The sequence below is a fragment of the Octopus sinensis genome, unplaced genomic scaffold (assembly GCF_006345805.1).
Source record: "Octopus sinensis unplaced genomic scaffold, ASM634580v1 Contig13169, whole genome shotgun sequence".
Taxonomy (NCBI): Eukaryota; Metazoa; Mollusca; class Cephalopoda; order Octopoda; family Octopodidae; genus Octopus; species Octopus sinensis.
The window spans coordinates 37,112-65,039 of record NW_021832855.1 but is presented as its reverse complement, the minus strand read 5'-3'; the positions used below and the strand labels follow the sequence as shown (position 1 = coordinate 65,039).

General features: G+C 39.6%; 1 protein-coding gene across 1 annotated transcript; it reads left to right on the top strand.

Moving 5' to 3' along the window:
- Positions 1-14: 14 nt before the first annotated feature.
- Positions 15-26,835, top strand: LOC115229610 (alpha-latrocrustotoxin-Lt1a). The gene is made up of 3 exons (XM_029799939.2): positions 15-1,199; positions 20,682-20,877; positions 26,471-26,835. Exons 1-3 carry the CDS (start codon positions 116-118, stop codon positions 26,772-26,774), a joined length of 1,584 nt encoding a protein of 527 aa, XP_029655799.2. The 5' UTR covers positions 15-115; the 3' UTR covers positions 26,775-26,835.
- The last annotated feature ends 1,093 nt before the right edge of the window (positions 26,836-27,928 follow it).

Below are 27,928 nucleotides of genomic sequence, written 5' to 3'. Positions count from 1 at the left end.
TGATATACATACATACATACTTACATACATATATTTATATTTATTCATATATATATATATTTATATTTATTCATATAGATATATATATATATATGTTTGTCAAAAAGCCCTAGTGATGGCTCAGTTAAACAACATGTTGGCTCTCGTTAATGTGTTCTATGAAGCTATTAGTAATAACGATGCCGAGAGGGTTGAAGCCATTCTGAAATACTGTCGCGAGAACCACTGCTGTTACTATCTGGATCTAGATAAGGCGGTCTGTGTAGCGGCTCGCAATGGTGCTACGACTGTTGTGGAGATGATAATTCTCGGATCACGGCCCTTGCCTTCCCTAATCCATACAGACGAGACGGGTAAGAAAGCCATTCACCATGCTGTGTTAAATGGCAGTTTGGAACTGGTGAAAATTTTGACCAGGAATGGCTCTGTTCTCAATCGATGCGACTCCGAAGGACAGACCCCTTTATTGCTAGCATGCAACTGTGGGTTCACAGACATTGTTCGTTTCCTGATTAGTGAGGGGTCGCATGTAAACCTTTCTCGTAACCACAATGACGAGAGAGCCCTCCACATCGCAGCCGGTGCTGGTCACATTGAGGTGGTCAGGGTTCTGTTGGAAGAGAGCCGAGCAAATATAGAAATTCAAACTCTGTTACTTCAAGGAGGGATGACCCCCTTGCATAAAGCTGTAAGGAATGGACACCTCGATGTCGTTAGGTACCTGTGCGAAAAAGGTGCTAATGTCGAGGCACGCGATGTTGATAACAAAAGACCGATTCACATGGCCATAGACACTGATGCTCCGCAGATTCTCCAGGTTCTCATTGACAACAATGTCGACGTCAATGCTACAGATAAATTCGGTTCATCGCCGCTGCATTATGCCATTCAAATAAAGAGTTTGGAAATGGTAAAAATGCTTTTGGAAACGGAGAGGGTAAGCTTAAACCAGCCTAACAGAAGAGGAGATTATCCCTTACATCTAGCCGTCGCTCGCAGATCTGAAGCCATCACCTTAGAATTGGTAAAAGCTGGTTGCAATATTCATGTGGTATCACCGAACCATGAAACACCATTGCTGCAGGCAGCATCTATCGGTAGCTACGTGATTGTTGACATTTTGCTGCGACAGGGTGCAAATGTTAATGCGCAGAGCAATGATCGGTTGACGGCGTTGCACAAGATACAGTATGCACGGTGTAAGTATTTTCGAATTATCTTTTTTCCCCTCCATCTTGATGCCAACTTTTTTTCTGTCACCTGATTTGTCATTAAGTTCTGATTGAGCATATCTATTCATCCCCATCATCATCATCATCATCATCATCATCACAATCACCACTATCTTTATCATCATCATCATCACCACCACCACCACCACCACCACCATCATCATCACCCTCATCATCATCATCATCACCATCATCACCATCATCATCATCATCATCATCATCATCATCACCATCACCATCATCATCATCACCACCATCATCATCATCATCACCATCACCATCATCATCATCATCATCATCACTGTGCTTATCATCATCATCATAACCTCATCATCTTAAACATATACACCCCCCCCACACACTCACACACACACACTGTTTTTTTATTGAGGCTGAAAGAAAACTTCCACAAGCTGTTACTCAGGTTTTCCTGTAACTCTTCATCACAACTGTCTCATGAATGGTTACGTGAAACTCTGAGTAACAGGTTGTGAAGTTTTTGTTTTACTTGGTGTGTAATAAAACAGCATTTTAGTCTAAACTAGCAGCATAGCCCGGCGTTGCCCGGGTATGCAAGAGCCCCTAGTAGGCAACGACTAATCCCAATCTAGTCCTTCCCTCCAGGGACGAAGGCGCATGTGTAGGTTGCAATGTCTTCTCTTCACTCGAATACTTCTATGTATACGATGTTCCTAGCTGTCCCTTTGGGTGAAAACATGAAAACATCATTGCGCCTCCCAACGCGTGAACAGCCCACGTACAGCCCAGAAAATGTGTTGCATATAAAAAGCTTAGATTCTCGACCCCATGTCGAATTTATCGATTATTTCAGAACTGGGGGAACTTTTCAAAATTTTCGCTGCATTAGTTTTGAATTATGACATTGGGCTATGTGTGTGTCAAGTTTCATCAGAATCGGTTGAAAGCCGTGGTCAGGGTGAGGGTACAACCTGACACACACACAGACACACAGACAGACAAACTGCCATTTATATAGAGAGAGATTTGGGATTTGAGTACGAGTTTTAACACCTTGCTTTGCCCTTAGGTGCTTTCTTCTGCATGTATGTATATATAAATATGACAAGGTAGAACTAATGGTCATCACATATTTTACCTTTATTGGAGTGACTTTGACTTAAAGCTGTTTCCAGTTGTCATTAGAGGATCATTATTGATAGGTTTACTCAACTGGCGAATTGAATCAGATGAGGAAAATGTGTGGAGTTCTTTACTAATCCAAGCAATATTGTTAACCTGGTGTAGTAACAAAGGGCTTATAAAATATTTTGCCCTGATTGATAATCTCTCACTAATAACCCTGTTTATATATATATATATATATATATATATAAAATACAAAATGGACACAAGACATCCAGACAACAAGGTGATACAAAAAGGGACAACAAAACATCCAGATAGACGATACAAAGAAACAAGGACGGGCCATTTGAAGTTTTTTATCTTCATTAAAGAACCGGATCATCCTTGCAATTTCGGCTGATATATATATATATATATATATATATATATATATATATAAAGTAACAAACTGAGGAAAAGAAATCCTTCAAAGGGGTGTGAATCAAATACCATGAAGTGACTTTTTATATAATGGAACTGTGATTATGTATATCAGAAAAAATATATATAAGTCAAAACAATTTGTTGGCCTTTTATGGTTTTTATAGTTATTTATATAATATTATGTTATGTTATATATTATATTCATAGTATTTGATGTAATATTGTAATATAATTAATTATTTGATTGTCAATAGAATTTCTCTATATTTAATTTATCTTCATATATATATATATATATATAATAATAATAATAATATTAGAGAGTATATCCAAACTTACAGGGAAAAATTAATTATATTTATTTTTGTTTTTTATGTTTTGGTTTTTATGTCTATCACTGTTTGAGTTACCTAATAGTGGTTTTATCTCTAATTTAATTTATATATATATATATACATGGAGTTAAACGCAGGTGTTATTCAAATCTTTATACTTCCGACACATGTTTCAAAGAAAACATTTGTATTATTCCAGAAGGAATAAAATGATGTAAAATGGCAATCTTCTCACCTAGGAAAAAAAAGAGAAGCAAAACGCATCAATAAGACATTTTAACCGAATATGATTACTGCATGTATGATGAAGGCAATATATATTTATGTTTATATACATATAAACATATATACATAGGCGCAGGAGTGGCTGTGTGGTAAGTAGCTTGCTAACCAACCACATGGTTCTGGGTTCAGTCCCACTGCGTGGCATCTTGGGCAAGTGTCTTCTGCTATAGCCCCGGGCCGACCAATGCCTTGTGAGTGGATTTGGTAGACGGAAACTGAAAGAAGCCTGTCGTATATATGTATATATATATGTATGTGTGTGTGTGTTTGTGTGTCTGTGTTTGCCCCCCTAGCATTGCTTGACAACCGATGCTGGTGTGTTTACGTCCCCGTCACTTAGCGGTTTTGCAAAAAGAGACCGATAGAATAAGTACTGGGCTTACAAAGAATAAGTCCCGGGGTCGATTTGCTCGACTAAAGGCAGTGCTCCAGCATGGCCGCAGTCAAATGACTGAAACAAGTAAAAGAAAGAAAGAAAGAAATATATATAAATATATATATTTGTGTGTGTGTGTTTATATAATGAAGAATGCAAATGGGTTTAGAATTTACTACAGCTGTTTTGATAGTGTTTTATTGAGGCACATATTACATTATAGCATAAATCCCCCATCCTCAGGTAAGGTTTTAAATGTGCATAAACAGGTAAGGTAAAACCTTGATGATGACCTCCTCAGCAGCCAACATGAGGAATAAGAGATATTCTATAAAGAAAAAACAATTGAATTTATGGAGTAATCAAAGAAATATAACAGAGTAAAGAAATCAAAACAATCCAATTATTTCAAGCAGGCTGGACCCAGTCGTCATCCTGTCACTGTGGTCAAACAATCTTCATCATCATCATTGTTTAACGTCCGTTTTCCATGCTAGCATGGGTTGGATGATTTGACTGCGGTTTGGTGAACCAGATGGCTGCATCAGGCTCCAATCTGATCTGGCAGAGTTTCTACAGCTGGATGACCTTCCTAACGCCAACCACTCTGAGAGTGTAGTGGGTGCTTTTACATGCCACCAGCACGAGGGCCAGTCAGGCAGTACTGGCAACGGCCACACTCGAAATGGTGTTTTTTTCATGCCACCTGCACCGGAGTCAGTCCAGCAGCACTGGCAAGGACCTTGCATGAATGTTTTTTTCCCGTGCTACTGGCCCAAGTGCCAGTAATGCGACACTGGTAATGATCACGCTCGAATGGTGCTTTTTACATGTCACCGGCACAGAAGCCAGTTAGCTGCTATGGCAACGATTACGCTCAGATGGTACTCTTAGCGCTCCACTAGTATGGATGCCAGTCATCAAATTTGATTTCGATTTCGATTTCATTTGCCTCAACAGGTCTTCGCAAGCAGAGTTTAGTGTCCAAATGAAGGAAAGGTATGCATAAGTGGTCTAGTTACACCCCTGGCATAGGCCACGAGGTTATGGTCTCATTTACTTCACTAATTGGGGATCTTTTGTACGCTGATAATTGCGATCTTCTCAGTCATTCTGAAACAGGTCTGCAATCTCTTGTATCTGCTTTTGACTTGACCATCAACTTGAAAAAAACAGTTGTAATGCATCAACCTGTGTGTGGTGCTGTTTGTAACCTCCCTAAAATTTTTGTTAAGGGAAAGTAACTTGAGGTTGTCAATTTGTTCGTCTTCCTTGGAAGCTCTGTTCAAAATGATGGAAATCTTGATACAGAAACACAGCTGCGAATTCAAAGGGCAGCAAAAGCATTTGGTGGCTTGGAGTCACATGTTTGGTGCCAGCGACATATAAATAACAAAGCAAAGCTTGCTCTTTACAAATCATTTGTCTTACCATCCCTGTTGTATTCCTGTGAAACTTGGACTTGTTATGAAAGTCATTTTAAATTGTTAGAACAATTCCACCAAAAATACCTTCATCGCAAATTAAATGGAGTTCTTTTACTCCAAACACAGATGTCTTTACATCTGCAGGTATCGCCTCAATTAAAGCTATGATTTTGAGGAACCAATTGAGATGGTGTGACCATATTGTTCGAATGACAGATGAATGCATGCCAAAACAGCTCTTTTATGGTGAGTTTGCAGAAGGGAAATGCTATCGGTGTAAACCTAAAAAAAGGTTTAAGGACGGCATAAGGAGTACTATGAAGTCACTGGGTATGGTTCCAGAAGATGTAGAAACCCTTGCTCCAGATCAAGTTGGATAGCGAACAAAGGTGTGGAGTGGAGTGAAAGCATTTGAAGAGGCCAGGATAACGCATGTAAGACTCAAAAGAGATCTAAGGAAGAATGTAACGATTGAGAAGGTGAATGACAATGACATTTTTGTGTGCACAGTCTGTGACAGACCATGCCTGTCTGGCCTCAAATCTCATCTGTGAACGCATGGAAAACAAACCTCCACCAACTATTCTGCCTATATGTCTGTGCACACCTTTGAACACAGTGTATGCCAGAAGGTTTGCAAATCCAATGGAGGCCTCAAGAGACATTTTAAGATCCACAAAGATCAGAACCTAACTGCAGTTCTTGGTGGTCTAAATTGGAGGTGCAATGTATGTGGGTGTCTTTTCAGAAAATTGTCTAGCTTAAAAAGCCACAACAGATGCCATGATGATGCTAAGGTGTAGGTACAGGAGGAGGTCAAACTCTGCATAAGAAGTAGACAACCACCATATATGTATATGTATGCGCAGGAGTGGCTGTGTGGTAAGTAGCTTGTTTACCAACCACATGGTTCCGGGTTCAGTCCCACTGCATGGCACCTTTGGCAAGTGTCTTCTACTATAGCCTCGGGCCGACCAAAGCCTTGTGAGTGGATTTGGTAGACGGAAACTGAAAGAAGCCCGTTGTATATATATATATATATATGTGTGTGTGTGTGCGTGTATGTTTGTGTGTCTGTGTTTTTCCCCACTAGCATTGCTTGACAACCGATGCTGGTGTGTTTATGTCCCCGTTAATTAGCGGTTCAGCAAAAAGAGACCGATAGAATAAGTACTGGGCTTACAAAAGAATAAGTCCCGGGGTCGAGTTGCTTGATTAAAGGCGGTGCTCCAGCATGGCCACAGTCAAATGACTGAAACAAGTGAAAGAGTAAAGAGTATATATCTGTCTGTCTGTCTAAACTTTTAGCTGTAATATTCCCAGTCATTGTTAATTTAGTTTGACAAATTGATTCAATGAGATGTAGCATAGTAATGTGTTTGTACCGTCTCTGGTTGTTTGGTTGTTTGGCAGGTGATTGATAGATGCTTTTAAATTGCTATTTTTACTTGATCAACAGTATATATAGCATCTGTGGAGCATTAAGAGTACAGACGGCTTATCTGTCTTTCTGTCTCTCTATCTATCTATCTATCTATCTGTCTGTCTGTCTGTCTGTCTATCTATCTATCTTTCTTCCTACCTACCTACCTACCTTCCTACCTACCTACCTACTCACCTACCTCCCTCTCTCTGGCTAATTGATCATCAACTTTTTCAAGTACCACTTGAAAAAGGTGAGAATGGAGAGGCAGGGTTTGTCTCGTGAAAGTTTCAAAAAAAAGTGGTGTGTGTGAGTGATGAAACGACTTTGAGCATAATCCTGTAAATCAGAAAGAGAGAGAGAGAGAGAGAGCACTTTGCTCTCATGTGTTTATTCCCTCTCTGCCCAAGGTTCCCGCGATCTTTTCCATAGGCTTTTCTTTCCACGGAAAAACCTAATCTTACTTCTTACATTTTAAAAATTTCTTCTGTGATACACAATCCCTTTTGACCGCCTTTTTTTTAACCCAACTCCTTTTCATTGGTATTTTACTTTTTTTCTCCCTTTTTTTCCCTTTTTCTTTTTCATTTTCAAAAAGAAAAGCTCCACACTTGTATTTGTCCCCTCTGTGTTCAGCCCTGGGTGGCCAATAAAGTTATCTTTCTCTCTCTCTCTCTCTCTCTCTCTTTCTCTCTCTCTCTCTCTATCTATCTATCTATCTATTTCAAATAGAGGTTATATTGGCCTCATGAAGGGATGGTATCATCTGAGAAAATACTGGTTCAATACCTAATATTTTTGGGGTGAGGTTAATATCCATAAAATAATAGGTTTATATATAAATCATCTCTATATATATAACGGCAAAATGTCTGTCTGTGTGTGTGTGAATCCTTTATACAAATCCACAATTTTTCAGTTAGAGGGCTCGCACTTTCTATGGTCATTCAAAACTGTCCAAGGGTGGTCTTGCACATCTTTACATTTCCCCAGTCACCCCCGCAAAGCCATTAAAAAATCAATAGAACTGACTGTTTTTGTGAATTTTCTATCCAAAACCCAATCAAAATGCCCGAAACTTGATACGCCAATTGAATGCCAGCTAGATGTATGTGATTGGTCGGAGATTTGGACAGTACTCGCGTGTATGTGCGCACGCAGCTGTATATGCATGCACTAGCACTATGACCCGACGTTGCCAGGTCATAGTGCTAGTTATAAATCTGTTTTCAAATCAAGTAGTGTTTCAAGCAAAGTTGGACAGGTTTAACGGTTTATTTAGGTTTATTTTTAATAAAGGATTAATATTTTATTACTTTCTTTTTTTAGCTATTCTAATCTAAAAGGGGAGAAAATTGTGTAAAATTTTTTGCATACGAATTTGTTTAAAATTTATTCTTATATAAGAATAAGCACCAAAGTGCACATTTATAAATAATCGGTCGTAAAAGTAAGTTTAAGTGAATAATGAAACAGGTAATTTGTAAATTGGATGTCTTGCAAACAACTTGCACATGCAAGTGCTACCAGTCAAAAACTCCGCATACCACAAGTGTATGGGGTCATCAGGAGAGAATGCGTGCCGTTTCAGGGCCTACCTCTCAACGGCATCAATGCGCACCGGCCCCCCTCACTGATATGAGGCCCCGCTTGCTAGATCAGCTGGTTATCAAATAAAGCTCAATATCCTTCTAGCCATCGCTCATTGTCTCTTATTAACCAAATCCAGTGACTAACCTTCTCCACTGTAGATTGGATATCGGTCATGGTGGTATTGACTTTACGATGAGTTAGGCCTAGCGATAACAGCAGTCATCTCACACTGTGTCCAACGAACCCTCTACATCTGACTTCGATTGGGAAAATGTTCCGCTTTCCAGCCTGCGTCTTCACATTTCCCGAGGAGGTTTACATAACGGTCAAACTTATTGGTTAGAATTGATTTGAATCGCATATACTAATGTACATACATATACATACACAAATATATTTTATTTTATTTATCAGGGAATAAAAATCCTGGCATCACAGGGGTTCAAATTATTCTAAATGAGGAAATATGTATTTTTTATTTAGAGATAGTAGTTCCCTTCATCCCACCATATAAAAGAATTTTAATTTAATTTAATTTAATACTTACTACTCATACACAAATATATACATATTACTGCTTGCACACACATATGCACATGTACACTTGTACTTATTTGTACAATTGTGACTAGTAAAGATAATAATCAAATAGGAAACTGCACACATAGATGCATACATACGCACACATCATCATCATCATCATCGTCGTTTAACGTCGGTTCTCCATGCTAGCATGGGTTGGACGGTTCGACCGGGGTTCTGGGAAGCCAGAAGGCTGCACCAGGCTCCAGTCTAATCTGGCAATGTTTCTACAGCTGGATGCTCTTCCTAACGCCAACCACTCCGTGAGTGTAGTGACATATAAATATATAAGTTTAAATAAATAATTAGATAGATAAGTAATATACTCATACACACTTATGTATTCACATATATATATATGTATGTATATATATATATGTGTATATATATATATATTTATTTATATGTAAATATATATATATATATATATATATGTATCCCTCTCTCTATATATATATGTATATATATATATATGTGTATATATCCCTCTCTCTCTCTTTCGGAGAGGCACAAGCACCTACACGCACATATACACACACGGCAGTAACTTCCACCTACCGAATTCAATCACAAAGCTCCGTGAGCTCGGGGCTATAGTGGAAGACACCTACCCAAAGTGCCACGCAGTGGGACTGAACCCGAAACCACATATATATATATTTATTTATATGTAAATATATATATATATATATACATATATATGTATCTCTCTCTCTCTCTCTCTCTCTCTATATATATATATATATATATATAATATATATATATATATACCGGAGTAAACACATAATGTGAAACAAGGTGGTAAAAAGAGTACTCAAATACCAGTGGTAGAGTAATATGCTTTATTTAAAGCAGCAGAAAATTCAACAAAACCTGTTACTCTGAGTTTCCCGTTGCCGTTCATCGGACAGTTTTTGCTAGAATGGAACCGATATGTCATTGGGTCCATTCTAGCAAAACCTGTCCGATGAACGGCAACGGAAACTCAGAGTAACAGGTTTTGTTGAATTTTCTGCTGCTTTAAATAAAGTATATATATATATATATATATATACCGGAGTAAACACATAAATGTGAAACAGGTGGTAAAAAGAGTACTCAAATACCAGTGGTAGAGTAATATGCTTTATTTAAAGCAGCAGAAAATTCAACAAAACCTGTTACTCTGAGTTTCCCGTTGCCGTTCATCGGACAGTTTTTGCTAGAATGGAACCGATATGTCATTGGGTCCATTCTAGCAAAACCTGTCCGATGAACGGCAACGGGAAACTCAGAGTAACAGGTTTTGTTGAATTTTCTGCTGCTTTAAATAAAGTATATATATATATATATATATATATATATAGGCAAGAAATTCGTGTCAATACAGGCACAACACATATACACATACATACATACATACATAAACACATACATATATATTATATGTACAAGGGGTGGCTGTGTGTTAAGTAGCTTGCTTACGAACCACATGGTTCCGGGTTCAGTCCCACTGCATGGCACCTTGGGCAAGCGTCTTCTACTATAGCCTCAGGCCACCAAAGCCTTGTGAATGGATTTGGTAAACAGAAACTGAAAGTAGCCCATTGTATATATGTGAGTGCATATCAGGAATGTGTTTTTGTTGTTAAGGAAGTGTTAATATAGTTATTAATTAAAGGTAGTTTTCTGAATAATAGTCAACCTGATGTATGTGTTAGATTAAATCAAATAGTTATGAAATTTAGCAATTGTGTATGCTCAAATGTTGGTAGAAGGTTGCTCATGATGTTTAAAACAGGTTAGGTATTATGGTTGATTGCTTTAAAGGTAAACTAAATATAGGTGTAATGGATGAGTAATTTAATATAAATAATTAAATTAAATAATCAACATGAATATATGTATAAAAAGAAGATATAAAAAATATAAATATAGAAATATGTGTGCATATCACACCTTGTTTTGTTGTTAAAGATGGGTTGATGTGGTTATTAATGAAAAGTAGTTGTATAAATAATAGTCAAACAGAAAAAAATGTGAAAAAAAAACATTCGAGCGGGGTCGTTGCCAGTGCCGCTGGACTGGCCCCTATGCAGGTGGCACATAAAAAGCACCATTTGAGCATGGCCGTTGTCAATACTGCCTGACTGGCCTCGTGCAGGTGGCACGTAAAAGCACTCATTAAACTGTCGGAATGATTGGTGTTAAGAAGGGCATCGAGCTGTAGGTGGAGGCACATAGCCTAGTGGTTAGAGCAGTGGACTCACGGGTCTGAGATCGTGGGTTTGAATCTCAGACCGGGTGATGTGTGTGTTTATGAGCGAAACACCTAAACTCCACGCGGCTCCGGCAGAAAGTAATTGCGAACTTCTGCTGACTCTTTCGCCACAACTTTCTCTCACTCTTTCCTCCAGGCATCCTGTCCAGGTGGGGGATCCTATATGCCAAGGAAACCGGGAAACCGGCCCTTATGAACCAGGCATGGCTCGAGAAGGAACAAACAAAAGCAAAACATCCAGCTGTAGAAACTCTGCCAGATCAGATTGGAGCCTGGTGCAGCCATCTGGTTCGCCAGACCTCAGTCAAATCGTCTAACCCATGCTAGCATGGAAAGCGACGTTAAACTATGATGATGATGATATGAATATTACCAAGTGTGTCTGTTCAAAATTTTGATTGATAGTCAAACAGTTATAAAGGTTAGCGATAATGTATGCTCAAATGTTAGTAGAAAGTTATTCTTGGTGTGTACAAAATACTAATTAGTATTGGTGATTTTTATAAAATTATGAGATGGCGAGAGGAAAATGGAAAAAAGAAAGAACAGAAATATTAAATGGATGACTGATTTCCACAAAGGGTTAATAGCAAGAAGTATTGGGGAGAAAGAAAGAGAGAGAGTATTGGTATCTACTCCCCTATGGTATCCTGGACCAGTATCTTAGAATATATTTTTGCTTGTGTAAGGAGAGTGTAAATTTTCCAATTTGATATTTAGTTGGTATGTAGGGACATTCTGGACATTAGGCAGCTCCTAAGTGTTACTCTTTTACTTGTTTCAGCCATCTGACTGTGGCCATGCTGGAGCATCGCCTTTAGTCGAGTAAATCGACCCCTGGACTAGTACTTATTCTATCGGTCTCTTTTGCCGAACTGCTAAGTTACGGGGACGTAAACATACCAGCATCGGTTGTCAAGCGATGTTGGGAGGACAAACGCAGACACACAAACGTACATACATACATATATATATATATATATATATATATAATATATATATATATAAATTAATTGTTATTGCCATATTAATATGGCAGTCTTATAGATATAAGACTAAAAGCTGTCGCTGATTAGCTCCATGAGGCCATCGCCTTAAGATAGCTATTTGACACACTTTGACACACAGTTTGTGTGTCAAATAGCTATCTTAAGGCGATGGCCTCATGGAGCTAATCAGCGACAGCTTTTAGTCTTATATCTATAAGACTGCTATATTAATATGGCGATAACAATTAATTTCCAGTAACGCTGCCGTAATCTCTTTTAGAGAGACTTAGTAATTTTAATATTTCTATATATATATATATATATATATGTATATATATATATATATATATATATTTATATATACATACATATATACGGCAGGCTTCTTTCAGTTTCCGTCTAACAAATCCACTCACAAGGCTTTGGTCGGCCCAAGGCTATAGTAGAAGACACTTGCCCAAGGTGCCACGCAGTCGGACTGAACCCGGGACCATGTGGTTGGTAAGCAAGCTACTTACCACACAACCACTCCTATGCCTATTTTCCTCAGTAAACTCAATCCATGCCTGTTGTTGTTGAAGTAAAACTTGCATCTCTCCGATATCCTCAATTTGATGTCCTAGTTTACCTCTTTCTCCTTCAGCTGAACATGTAAACATGTCCAGTGATGTGGAACTGTTTCCTGGCTTGGAAACAAGTGAGGTTTTGTGACGAGAGGGACTTCCGGCCGTAAAATAAAATCTGCCCCAATGAATTTTGTTTAACTTATGCAAGCATGACAAAGTAGATGTAAATAGAATGACCCAGGTTCATTTGTTTTGAGACACAATAGAATTCTGCTTACATAAGCAATATTTCAGTATATTTATGTATGAGTCATCAATATATTACTATTTTACTCTTTTACTTGTGTCAGTCATTTGACTGTGGCCATGCTGGAGCACCGCCTTTAGTCGAGCAAATCAACCCCCAGGACTTATTCTTTGTAAGCCTAGTACTTATTCTATCGGTCACTTTTGCTGAACCGCTAAGTTACGGTGACATAAACACACCAGCATCGGTTGTCAAGCGATGTTGGGGGAGACAAACACAGACATACAAACATATATATATACACACACATATATATATATACATATATACGACAGGCTTCTTTCAGTTTCCGTCTACCAAATCCACTCACAAGGCTTTGGTCGGCCCGAGGCTATAGTAGAAGACACTTGCCCAAGGTGCCACGCAGTGGGACTGAACCCGGAACCATGTGGTTCGTAAACAAGTTACTTACCACACAGCCACTCCTACACCTATATATTTATTTTTCAACACCGATTTTTGTATAAATCAACCCTTTAGCATTCAGATTACTCTGTCAAATGTAAAGCTTATTTCTTCGTATTGCTTTGAATTAATCCTACATTATCTTGTAGCTCTGAAATTTGGTGTGTTTGCTTAGTTTTAGAATGTTGTAGGATTGGTACAAAGGGCTGAATCTTGCTAGTTTGAACATAAAGCAGCTGGAATATTTGAGCCAGATATCTTTTCGTGGAAGAAGGTTTATGTTCCTATAACCTGTGTTATAAAATGGAAGATAAGAAAGTTCATTTTTGGCTTGATGCTTTTCTTTTTCCGTAAAGGGAAAAATGCCTCACAAGCAAGTAAAGAAATATGCGCAGTTCACGGTGATGTTTCTTTATCTGAAAGAAGTGTACGGAAGTGGTTTGCAAGGTTCCAAGCTGGAGATTGTAGCCTTATTGATAAAGAGTGATCCGGCAGACCATCCACTACAGATGATGACCAAATCAAGTCATTAATTGAGAATAACCTACATTGCACAACCTGAGAATTGGCAGAAAGCCACAACCTATCAAAGTCCGTCATTCATGAGCACCTGGTAAAGCTTGGGTACACCAATCACTACGATGTTTGGGTACCACATGAGTTGAGTGAGAAGAACCTTTTGGATCGCATTTCCATCTTTATAAATGGAATGAAAACGCACCGTTTTTATAGCAAATTGTGACAGGTGATGAGAAATGGATTATCTACTGAAATGTTCAGAGAAATCAATCCTGGAGTAAGCAACATGAGCCACCTTAGCCACTCCAAAAGCAGGTCTCCACCCTAAAAAAGTCTTGCTTTGTGTCTGGTGGGACTTTGTGTCTGGTTTGAACAGTAAAGGGTTAAATAATGGTCTGACCAACTGACCCTTAATACTTAATTATTTAGCAATGTGTTAGTGTGTTAATGCATGTCATGGATATCAAACTGAAAACAAGGTTTGTTAGATAAGTCACATGCTGATTTTCATGTCTGTGTTTTGAATTTCTCTTTATTACAAGGGTTTTGTCCTTGGGTAGCAGCTGTTATTTCCTATTTGCTTAACCCTAGAAAGTATAAGGAATAAGCTGCCGGACGAGATAGTGAAGATACCGACGACCGCTCGGTTCAAAGTCTCTCTTGACCGGAAATGGCCTGAACTCTTTGTATGACCATCCTCCCTGTACATAACTCCCTGTCTCCCTACATGGCCTTGCTTCTACTTTTTGAGCCAATAAAAATTAAATTAAATTAAATTAAATTAAAGTATGAAAAGAGGCTAATATTTTCTTCAAATTTTGCTTTTGTTATATCGGTTCAACCCCAAAGAATCCCTCTCAACACATGGCTATAATGCTCTCCCAGGACTCCTGCTTATGATCAGAGATGCACATATTATCAGCCACTAAGGGACATGCTCAACTGGTTAAGGTCAATCAACTGACAAGCAAACCTGTGCTATTGAGCAGAATATTTGCTATAACGTATTGTCAGCCACTAAGGGACATGCTCAAGTGGTTAAGGTCAATCAACTGACAAGCAAACCTGTGCTATTGAGCAGAATATTTGCTATAACGTATTGTCAGCCACTAAGGGACATGCTCAAGTGGTTAAGGTCAATCAACTGACAAGCAAACCTGTGCTATTGAGCAGAATATTTGCTATAACGTATTGTCAGCCACTAAGGGACATGCTCAAGTGGTTAAGGTCAATCAACTGACAAGCAAACCTGTGCTATTGAGCAGAATATTTGCTATAACGTATTGTCAGCCACTAAGGGACATGCTCAAGTGGTTAAGGTCAAGCAACTGACAAGCAAACCTGTGCTATTGAGCAGAATATTTGCTATAACGTATTGTCAGCCACTAAGGGACATGCTCAAGTGGTTAAGGTCAATCAACTGACAAGCAAACCTGTGCTATTGAGCAGAATATTTGCTATAACGTATTGTCAGCCACCAAGGGACATGCTCAAGAGGTTAAGGTCAAGCAACTGAGAAACAAATCTGTGGTATTGAGCAGAATATTTGCTATAACGTATTGTCAGCCACCAAGGGACATGCTCAAGTGGTTAAGGTCAAACAACTGATAAATAAATCTGTGATATTGAGCAGAATATTTGCTCTAACGATATTCCTGTTTCAGCAACTTGGTGCTGAATCTGTGTGAAATGTGATAGAAAATTGGTTAGTTTCCAAGGAACAAAAGCAAAGTTTGAAGGGTTAGTAGTCATTTTCTTTGCTTTCTGGATAGAAACAAATGGTAAATAACTCTGACAAAAGGAATAAAAATAAAAATGTTACTCTCTCTTTTTACTGTTTTTACTTGTTTCAGTCATTTGACTGTGGCTATGCTGGAGCACCGCCTTTAATCGAGCAAATCGACCCCGAGACTTATTCTTTTGTAAGCCCAGTACTTATTCTATCAGTCTCTTTTTTGCTGAACTGCTAAGTAACGGGGACATAAACACACCAGCATCGGTTGTCAAGCAATGCTAAGGGGACAAACACAGACACACACACACACACATACATATATATATATATATATATATATATATATATGCGACGGGCTTCTTTCAGTTTCTGTCTACCAAATCCACTCACAAGGTTTTGGTCGGCCTGAGGCTATAGTAGAAGACACTTGGCCAAGGTGCCACGTAGTTATTACACAGTGTTATTAAAAATAGACTGCAAGCTGGCAGGATTGTTAGCACACCAGGCAAAATGCTTTCTCCTGGCTCTTTATGTTCTGAGTTCAAATCCCACTGTGGTCATCTTTGCCTTCCATTCTTTTGGGGTTGATTAATTAATTACCAGTTGAGTACTGTGATTGATGTAATCGACTTACTCCCCATCCTCCGAACTTGCTGGCCTTGTACCAAAAGTCGAAGGCCTGGTGTTGCACTCACGATTGCAAGGTTGTGGTTTCAGTTCCTAGACTGGGTGGTGCATTGAGCTCTTGAGCAAAACACTTTGTCTCACGTTCCTCTGTGATCACTTGGACACCTGATGCGTGGTACACTTGTGCACCTGTCCAGACAACATCGATTTGATTGAAGGAGTGAGCTAATGTACAGCATGAACATTTAATCACTATAGGCATAGGAGTGGCTGTGTGGTAAGTAGCTTGCTTACCAACCACAGGGTTCCAGGTTCAGTCCCACTGCCTGGCACCTTGGGCAAGTGTCTTCTACTATATATTTCTTTACTACCCACAAGGGTCTAAACACAGACGGGACAAACAAGGACAGAAAAACGGATTAAGTCGATTACATCGACCCCAGTGTGTAACTGGTACTTAATTTATTGACTCCAAAAGGATGAAAGGCAAAATCGACCTTGGCGGAATTTGAACCCAGAACATAACAGCAGACGAAATATGGCTACGCATTTCGCCCAGCTTGCTACCGTTTCTGTGTCTTCTACTATAGACTCGGGCCGACCAAAGCCTTGTGAGTGGATTTGGTAGAAGGAAACTGAAAGAAGCCCGTCGTATATATGTATATATATGTTTGTGTGTCTGTGTTTGTCCCCACAACATCGCTTAACAACCGATGCTGGTGTGTTTACGTCCCTGTAACTTAGTGGTTGGGCAAAAGAGACTGATAGAATAAGTACTAGGCTTACAAAGAATAAGTCCTGGGGTCGATTTGCTCGACTAAAGGTGTTGCTCCAGCATGACCACAGTCAAATGACTGAAACAAGGAAAGAGAGTATAAGCAAATCATTTGTGTAGGTCGTTTGGCAAAAAAACTTAATGCTCATATGTCGTTTTCAGCAGGAGTCCATTAATAGTAGTAGTAGTAGTAGTAGTAGTAGTAGTAGTAGTAGTAGTATAGTAGTAGTAGTAGTAGTAGTAGCAGCAGCAGCAGCAGCAACAGCTATCTTCTTAATAACAAGGGTGAAGATTTTCTGAAAGAATCTGTTATAAAACCACCTCTGCAGATCTAAGAGACTGTTGACCTGTCAAAAAATAGGTCATTAGGTTGTGTCAGGTCAGCTGAGGTCATTAATTAGTGGGAGGTTCTTCCCCCCTCCCATCCCCATAATAACACAATCCACTTTTTGTCACTTTGTTATTAATTAATTAATCACTCGATATTGACTGACAGCTCTGTTGGAGGGCAACATCTTAGATGAGCCTCTATGTGGTCGGTGGATTTGTTAGAAATAGCAGTTGAAGTTCCTCAAATCACACACTCTAATATTGACATTTGATTGCCTAACTACTAAGTTTTGGGGATGTGAACAAACCAACACTGGTTGCCAAGTGTTTGTGGGCTGGAGAACAGCACAAACATAGAGACATACATACAAATCAATCAAATTCGATGATTGGCGTCCGTGCTAGTGGAGCGCTAAGAGCACCATACGAGTGTGATCATTGACAGAGCGGCTAACCGGCTTCTATGCCAGTGGCACTTAAAAGGCACCACTCGAGCGTGATCATTACCAGCGTCACCTTACTGGCACTTGTACCCATGCTAGTAGGGTGCCAAGAGCACCATCCGAGAGTGATCGTTGCCAGAGCGGCTAATGGGTTTCTGTGCCAATGGCACGTAAAAGACACCATTCAAGCGTGATCATTACCAGCATTGCCTTACTGGCACATGTGCCAGTGGCATGTGTAAAAAGATTCGAGCGAGGTCATTGCCAATACTGCCTGACTGACCCCTGTGCCAGTGGCACGTAAAAAGCACCCACTACACTCTCGACTGGCTTTGGTGGCATGTAAAAAGCACCAACCGATTGTGGCTATTGCCAGCCTCGCCTGGCACCTGTGTCGGTGGCACATAAAAAGCACCCACTACACACACGAAGTGGTTGGCATTAGGAAGGGCATCCAGCTGTAGAAACATTGCTAGATCAGACTAGGGACTGGTGCAGCCTCCTGGCTTTCCAGACCCCAGTCAAACCATCCAACCCATGCTAGCATGGAAAACGGACGTTAAACGATGATGATGATGATGATGATGATGATGACCCTCTCTGTAACTTCCATCACCTGGTCCAACAGTTTGATGCCTCTGTAATTATTTCTGTCTAAAGCACCACCTTTACCTTTTGTAGCAGTTGACTACAATGCTGCTGATTCTTTTGTGGACAATCCGATTAACTGTTCGGATGATTAGATCATAACCTGCACTGCTCAATATTTCATGCATCTCAACAATGACCCCTGAGGGGCTGGGGGTCTTTCCTACTATGCTACTGTCTATTCAGGTTGCTGGTCCCTCTCTTGGTTCCACATTAGGCAGACTCTCCTTCTCCCATCAGTTCTCTACATTTAGTAGCCTTTCATAGCGGCACTTCCAGGCCTTTTTCTTTGCAGAGTCACTAACTGTATGTGAACTATATACATACATGCATATATATACATGTATGTATATATGTCTGTATGTCTGTCATTATTCAGTTTATTGCACAATTTCTTGCCAATAGAAGAACTGGTTTCTAACCTAAATCAAAGGCTCCTTCATTGGAATTTCAACATCAACATCAAGGTGTTTTTGTATGTGTGTGTGTGTGTGCGTGTGCATGTGCGTGTGTGTGTGTGTGTGTGTGTTTGTGCATGTGCAGATCTGTATGTTTGTATGTATGTATTCTCATGCATATAGTTGCATATCCAGGCATGCTCATATATATTTAAATGATGAACTTCTGGAAAGTTTTACAGATTTTTACAGTTCCAGTGAGGGATTGGAACTGTAGTATGTATGTATGTGTGTGTGTGGTGTGTGTGTGTGTGTGTGTGTATGTATGTATGTATGTATGTATGTGGAAATTAAATATGTGTGTGTGTATGTATATACATACATATATATATATATAAAAATAGTAATGCAATACGAGAGTATTGCTTTCCAGTAAAGAATAGCCCGTAATTATTACGTTCGCTATTTTCCAGTAAATATCGGTACTTTGTTGTACCATATATTTACTTCTATATATTGGGCCTTACTGAAGCAATGACTAGTGACCGAGACCTTTGGAGGTATGTTGTGCTTAAGAAGATCTGACAAGCCAAGTGAGACCATAGCGCATGGCCTATGCCAGTGGGTGTAAACAGCCCATTTATGAATACCCCTAATTCATTGGACAATAAACTTTGCTTGCAAAGATCTGTTGAGGCAAGTGAAATCAAAATCAAAAGTGCTGACGTGGCTGACAGTACTGCCTGATTGGCACCCATGCCAGTGGAACATTAAAAGCACAACCAAGCGTGATTGTTGCCAGGGCCCCTGATTGACTCCTGTGCCGGAGACATGTAAAAAGCACCATTTGAGCATGGTTGTTGTCAGCGTCACCTTACCAGCGTGTGTGCCGGTGGCACGTGATAAACAACATTTGAGCATGGGTGTTGCCAGTGCCACTGACTGGCTTCTGTGCAGTAAAAAACACATAAAAAACACCTTTTGAGTGTGGTCATTCCCAGAACCACCTGACTGGCCCTCAAGCTGGTGGCACGTAAAAGCACCCACTACACTCTCAGATTGGTTGGTGTTAGGAAGGGCGTACAGCTGTAGAAACTCTGCCAGATCAGACTGGAGCCTGGTGCAGTCATCTGGTTCACCAATCCTCAGTCAAACCATCCAACCCATGCCAGCATGGAAAGTAGACATTAAACGATGATGATGACATATATATATATATATATATATATATATACACACACATACACATGCATATATATACATATATACATGTGTGTTTGTGTGTCTCCTTGTTGTGGCATCTCATGATAATTGTAAACAAGCATCCCTGTCATACAACCAGTGTTGTTCTTTTCCAGTCTTCCAGAAATATTACCTTGCCTGGAAGCAGGTGAGGGTTGGTGACAGGATGGGCATCCTGCTGTAGAAAATCTGGCTCAACGAATTCTGTTTGGTCTATGTGAGCATAGGAAAGGTGGGCCTTAAAATAACAACAGCATTGTTGATGATGATGATGATGGTATTGGTAGTTATGATGATGATGATGACGATGATGATGATAATGATGATGATGAGGAGGATGACGATGATGATGATCATGTCGATGATGACAATGATGATGATGATGATGATGACGATGATGATGATGACGATGATGATGATGACAATGATGACGATGATGATGATGATGATGATGGTATTGGTTGTTATGATGATGATGCCGATGATGATGATGGTATTGGTAGTTATGATGATCATGATAACGATGATGATGATGATGGTGGTGATGGTGGTGGTGGTATTGGTAGTTATGATGATGATGTTGTTGATGATGATAATGATGATGTGAAAGTAAAACTCTTACTGAAATTCTTTCTGTTTCAATCCCTGCTGTAGGTAGCCGTGAAGAATCTGATAGGATAATCAGCCGCTTGCTAGAATTTGGTGCCTACATCAACTGCCAAGACAGTCGTGGCTTCACACCTCTGCATTCTACAGCGTGCACCTGTGTTATGGGGCAGGTGGTACCTGTCTCCTCTCTCCGGATCCTTATTGGCGCTGGTGCCAAAGTATCACACCACAGTCCGAACAGGTAAGTTTGGCCACTGGGCAGTTTTGCCGGGGTTTTTTGCATATCAGGTAATTCTTGCTGATGCTACTTTCTTTCTTTTCTCTCCTCCCCCCTCCTCCTCCTCCCTTCTTCTTCTCCTCCTCCCTTCTTCTTCTCCTCCTCCTCTTCCTCCTCCCCTCCTCCCCCATGTGCTCTTCCTCGTCTTCTTTTTTCACCTCTTCCATGTGCTCTTCCTCGTCTTCTTCCTCTTTCACCTCTTCCTTGTCCACTTTCTCCTCCCCCCTCCCCCTCCCCCTCCTCCTCCACCGCCACCACCACCATTTGGTTGCTATTTCTAGCATTTCCATTGACCACATAGTAGAGGCTCTCTCTCAGTCTAAGGTAAGTAGAACCAAATGATGGCATCTTGCTGGGCACTAAATAATTTGGTTGTTATTTCTAGCATTTTTATTGCTCATGTCAGAGAAGGTTCCTCAGTTGAAAACAAGGATGCAGTGAAAGGATGCAGCGAAAGGATGCAGCAGATGCTGCTAAATACATCCCAGAATCAATTGGTACCGTTACACTGGATATGAAATACTCTCTTTACACTTTTTACTTGTTTCAGTCATTTGACTGCGGCCATGCTGGAGCACCGCCTTTAGTCGAACAAATCGACCCCAGGACTTATTCTTTGTAAGCCCAGTACTTATTCTATCGGTCTCTTTTGCTGAACCACTAAGTAACGGGGACATAAATACACCAGCATCAGTTGTCAAGCAATGCTAGGGGGACAAACACAGACACACAAACATACACACACACATACACACATATATATATATATATACATATATACGATGGGCTTCTTTCAGTTTCCGTCTACCAAATCCACTCACAAGGCATTGGTCGGCCCGAGGCTATAGTAGAAGACACTTACCCAAGGTGCCATGCAGTGGGACTGAACCCGGAACCATGTGGTTGGTAAGCAAGCTACTTACCACACAGCCACTCCTGCGCCTATAAATACATAGATTTGGTTGCTATTTCTAGCGTTTTTATTGACCACATAGGAGACACTTCCTCAGTCAAAAGCATGATTATTGTGCAGGAAGGGGCAGGTCATATCCAATGACTGCATAGGAGAGAGAGAAAGAGAGAGAGAGAAAGGAGAGAGAGAAGAGAGAGAGAGAGAGAAGAGAGAGAGAGAGAGAGACTCGGCTCCCTCAGTGAAAGGCAAGAATGCGCCAAGGTTGCAGGGAAGTAATTATGCAAACAAAAAAAAAAAGGCAAAACAAAAATAAACAAACAAAAAAAATGGGAAAAAAAAATATGTTCATTGAGGAAATATAATTGCTTTCGTTGAATAAGATCAGGTAATTAATATGAGGTAATTAATTAACTATGGGTTTAGGTAAGTTCAGGTAAGTTCTGGTAGATGGCCAAATACAATGTAGGTCAAAGCACCGAGATATACTTAGGTGCCCAGACATAAAATATGTGCAGTTGTAATCAATTTGTAGTTTCCATTAACGAGATATTTCCTTTTGTGTTTCTCGTTCCCATATTGACTGTTTTTTTAAAAATATTTTTTGTATAGTTTTTTTATTGTTCTTGTTGTTATTAAGGTGTGTTGTGGGTAGAATTGTTAGCAGGCTGGCCAAAATGCTTAGTGGTATCTCGTCTGCGGTTACGTTCTGAGTTCAAATTTCGCTGAGGTTGACTTTGCCTTTCATCCTTTCGGGGGTCGATTAAATAATTACCAGTTATGCACTGGGGTCAATATAATCGACTTAATCTGTTTGCCTTCTCTCTGTTTAGCCCCTTGTGGGTAGTAAAGATATAGGTATTTCATCTGCCGCTATGTTCTGAGTTCAAATTCTGCCGAGGTCAACTTTGCCTTTCATCCTTTCGGGGGTCAATAAATTAAGTACAAGTTATGCACTGGGATTGATGTAATCAACTTAATACGTTTGTCTGTCCTTGTTTGTCCTCTTTGTGGGTAGTAAAGAAATAGGTATTTCGTCTGCCGTTATGTTCTGAGTTCAAATTCCGCCGAGGTCGACTTTGCCTTTCATCCTTTCGGGGTTGATTAAATAAGTACCAGTTACGCACTGGGGTCGATATCATCATCATCATCATCATCATTTAACGTCCGTTTTCCATGCTAGCATGGGTTGGACGGTTCGACCGGGGTCTGGGAAGCCAGAAGGCTGCACCAAACTCCAGTCTGATCTGGCAGTGTTTCTACAGCTGGATGCTCTTCCTAATGCCAACCACTCCGTGAGTGTAGTGGGTGCTTTTTATGTGCCACCGGCACAGGTGCCAGGGGAGGCTGGCAAACGGCCATGATTGGATTGGTCCTTTTTATGTGCCACCGGCACAGAAGCCTGTCAAGGCCACGTTCGGATGGTGCTTTTTACGTGCCACAGGCACAGGGATCACAGCTGCGGTTTCCATTTGATTTTTGATGTTGATGTACTTGACTCAATGGATCTCCTCAGGCACAGGGTCGAAACGGTGTTTCTTTACTTGCCACCTGCACAGAGGTCAGTCTAGCGGCCCTGGCAACTGCCGGGTGCCAGTCATAGGATTGGTTCAATGATATAATCGACTTAATCCATTTGTCTGTCCTTGTTTGTCCTCTCTGTGTTTAGCCCCTTGTGGGTAGTAAAGAAATAGGTATTTCGTCTGCCGGTACGTTCTGAGTTCAAATTCCGCCGAGGTTGACTTTGCCTTTCATCCTTTCAGGGTCAATTAAATAAGTACCAGTTACGCACTGAGGTCGATATAATCGACTTAATCCGTTTGTCTGTCCTTGTTTGTCCCCTCTCTGTTTAGCCCCTTGTGGGTAGTAAAGAAATAGGTATTTCGTCCCGCTTTACATTCTGAGTTCAAATTCCACTGGGGTCAACTTTGCCTTTCTTTTTTCCAGGGTTGATAAATTAAATACCAGTCACGCACTGGGGTCCGATGTGATTGACTTCACCCTCCCCCAAAATTTCAGGCCTTGTGCTTAGAGTAGAAAGGATTATTATTATTATTATTCGCAGGAGTGGCTGTGTGGTAAGTAGCTTGCTAACCAACCACATGGTTCCGGGTTCAGTCCCACTGAATGTCATCTTGGGCAAGTGTCTTCTGCTATAGCCCCAGGCCGACCAATGCCTTGTGAGTGGATTTGGTAGACGGAAACTGAAAGAAGCCTGTCGTATAAATATATATATATATATATATATGTGTGTGTGTTTGTGTGTCTGTGTTTGTCCCCCTAGCATTGCTTGACAACCGATGCTGGTGTGTTTACGTCCCCGTCACTTAGCGGTTCGGCAAAAGAGAACGATAGAATAAGTACTGGGCTTACAAAGAATAAGTCTCGGGGTCGATTTGCTCGACTAAAGGCACTGCTCCAGCATGGCCGCAGTCAAATGACCGAAACAAGTAAAAGAGTAGAAAGAGCAAATTATTATTATTAAGGCTGCAAACTGGCAGAGTCGTTAGCAATCTGGGCAAAAGGCTTAGTGGCATTATGTATATATATATATAAATAAAGTTCAAGCGATACAGGGAAGAAGTTCAACTCAGGCAGACTCCCTGTCTGTTCCATCTTACAGCCTTTACTGTGTAACAGAGAGCATTGAGCAGCAGTCATGATATCAGCACTTAGATACTTATCAGCACTGACATGTATTGATTTTTTTCGATATTTTTCTCCCCATTTGAAATGCTGGCCTTGTGCCAAAATTTGAAACTATTATTATTATTATTATTATTATTATCATTATTATTATTTATTATTATTATTATTATTGAGTGAGAGAGCAGTGCATGCCATCAAAGTGACACTGGGGTAAAATATACGAAGCCCAATATACCCATCATGACTACCCGTCTGATAAGGGTACACCAGGCACATGCATCACAACCATATTTCGCGACATGGTGATCTCATATCAAGATAAACAGCACATGACCTTGCAGGTGGGACCCAGTTAGAATTTTCTTCAGGTTGAGTAGCCCATCCCACTCAAAGGTCCCTGAATAAGGTTGTTTAAGGATGTTGAAAGAACCACCCTGTTTCCAGAGTGAATTATTCAAACCCCAAAGAATCCCTCACAACACATGGCTATGATGCCCCCCACTACTTCTGCTCGTGATCAGAGATGCACATATCGTCAGCCACTAAGGGACTTGCTCAACTGGTTAAGGTCAAACAACTGACAAGCAGTCTGTGGTATTGAGCCAGAACATTTGCTGTAGCCCTCTTTTATACCAAGACAAAACAATGTACATGATAACACTTCCAATCAGTTAAGATCAGAAGCCATGAGAGCCGCTGTCTGGTACTGCATCAGGGCATTTATTATTTTATTATTATTATTATTATCATTATTATTATTATTATTATTATTATTAAGGCAGTGACTGGTAGAATCATTAGCATGTCAGCTAACTTTCTTTCAACTACAACTTTAATCTTTATGCTCTCCAATGCCATTGACTTTTCACCAATACATTAAGCACCCTGTAGATATATATATAATAATATATATTATATATATATATATATATACAATTTAAAAATAGGATAAAATCTTCATAAGAATTTATCAAGTAGTTAGTGTGAAAGACCTCATAAGAGAAAAAATCCATCAATTTTTTCACTTAAATATATTTATTTATTTATATTATATAGAGGGCATTATTACACATAGATGCCACATGCTAGGAGGGACTCTTAAAGTCAAAACTACTAAAATAAATAAACACATCATACCAAAACCAACTCTCAAAGCAAGTCATTTGAATTCTGTTTTTAAATTACTTTCTTTGAGAGTTGTATTTGATACGATATGTTTATTTATTTTAGTAGTTTTGACTTTAAGAGTCCCTCGTAGCATGTGGCATTTATGTGTAATAATGCCCTCTATATAATATATATATTGAAATTGGAATTTTTTTCTAAATTTAATCTAGCTTTAAAATTAATAAGGCTTTCCCCTAGTTATAAAATACTATGCCTACTCATAATAATAAGTGATTGGTTTTTCCCCCATTTTTTTTTCTCTAAATTATAATCTCTGTAAATGGGATTAAAACCATTTGACATTGACCTAGGTTCTCTCACCAAATAGCAGTAATTGGTATTTGTTAGTGGCAATTGCTGTCTTCAACATGAATTCCTTTTATGGTATTCTGAAACCTCCCTTACCCCATTTCTACAATTAAAAAATCTTTATTACTTCTAACCTTATAGCAGTTAGGAACAGCCATATCTTGGTCAGTCAGTGGAAGGACTTCACTACCTTATGTGTTCTTAAAATTTAAATCCACATCTTTGTCTGTATATCTACCTTCTCTATAATGTTGCCACTTGATTTGAAAATTTTTGTATTAATGGAAAACCTCTATAATTGGCTGATGAGTACTCAGCATCTTAAATACCAAATTACCGGAGTCATTCTTGTTGCTTATTTTGATTATAATCACCCCACAAATTTTTATGGATAACACCATACAAAATTCTGGTGCATCTAAATTAAGTACCATATTCATTTGAATCTAAATTTTTGCTGAATTTATATATATATATATCTATATGATATATATAATCTGTGTTTCTCTTTCTCTTCCACAGAAACTCTCCACTTTGTTGGCTTGTCTGGAATGGTTGCTTTGAAGCTGCACGTTTTCTGGTCCAAGCTGGTTGGAACCTAAACCAAGAAGGTTGGATTGATTTACCAGGCAAAACAGAAGAACAATCACGATTCCATGAATGGTTGAAAAGCATGAGATCCTCCCCTTGGACATTGTCCTGTCTCTGTCGTCAGTATATTCGGAACTATCTGTTAGGGATTCGTGGTGACCGAGAGATCTTGAGTTGCGTCAAAGAACTACCGATTCCAGTCAGACTAAAAGGATTCTTAACATATTCAGATTAGGAGAGTTCTTACAAAACACACACAAAAGCCGCATAAATAAATGGAAGAAAAAAAACTATTTTTCAAAAAAAATTTCCATTTTATTTATTTATATTATTATTAATTCCTTAGTAACCTTTTTTGATACCAACTCTGCCTGAGATTCCTCCTGGTTCCATGTGACAAAGTTTATAATTTTGAAGTGATAAAAGGCCTAAATTAAAACCTTCCATTAAAATTTCATGTTAATTCATGTTCCAAACACAAGATTATCAAGAAAAAGTTATTCCACTAAATTCTTCATTATTTTGAATTGAAACAAAGGCATTATATTACAACAGAAATAGAGTAACAAAACGGTTAACCCTTTTGGCACCAACCCACCTGAGACCCATCTAGTTCTTTCAGACAAACTTCTTGCTTTAACATAATCTAACATTCTTCCATCAAAAAATTCCATACTCTTTTACTCTTTTACTTGTTTCAGTCATTTGACTGCGGCCATGCTGGAGCACCGCCTTTAGTCGAGCAAATCGACCCCGGGACTTATTCTTTTGTAAGCCCAGTACTTATTCTATTGGTCTCTTTCGCCGAACCGCTAAGTGACGGCGACGTAAACACACCAGCATCGGTTGTCAAGCAATGCTAGGGGGACAAACACAGACACACAAACATATACACACACACTTATATATATATACATATATACGACAGGCTTCTTTCAGTTTCCGTCTACCAAATCCACTCACAAGGCATTGGTCGACCTGGGGCTATAGCAGAAGACACTTGCCCAAGATGCCACGCAGTGGGACTGAACCCGGAACCATGTGGTTGATTAGCAAGCTACTTACCACACAGCCACTCCTGCGCCATGTTAATTTATTTTCCAGTTACTGGTTCCATAATGACAGAATTCTTTTACTAAAGTTTGTTTTATTTTCAAAATTAATGCAAATAAAGGCAGTATATTTCAACAGACATGGTAACAAAAGGGTTAACCCTTTTGGCACCAACCCACCTGAAACTGCCCCTAGTTCTATGATAAAAACTTAAGCACTATCCGTTCGTGGCCGTTGCCAGCCTTGCCTGGCCCCCGTGCCAGTGGCACGTAAAAAACACCATCCGATTGTGGCCGTTGCCAGCCTCGCCTGGCCCCCGTGCTGGTGGCACGTAAA

What these genes read in the sequence shown, in the direction of transcription:
- LOC115229610 (XM_029799939.2), top strand. Translation starts at nt 116, where the DNA reads ATGGCTCAGTTAAACAACATGTTGGCTCTCGTTAATGTGTTCTATGAA. An exon ending in CAAGATACAGTATGCACGGT is followed by an intron (nt 1,200 to 20,681) that starts GTAAGTATTTTC and finishes TCCCTGCTGTAG; the next exon opens with GTAGCCGTGAAGAATCTGAT. An exon ending in TCACACCACAGTCCGAACAG is followed by an intron (nt 20,878 to 26,470) that starts GTAAGTTTGGCC and finishes TCTCTTCCACAG; the next exon opens with AAACTCTCCACTTTGTTGGC.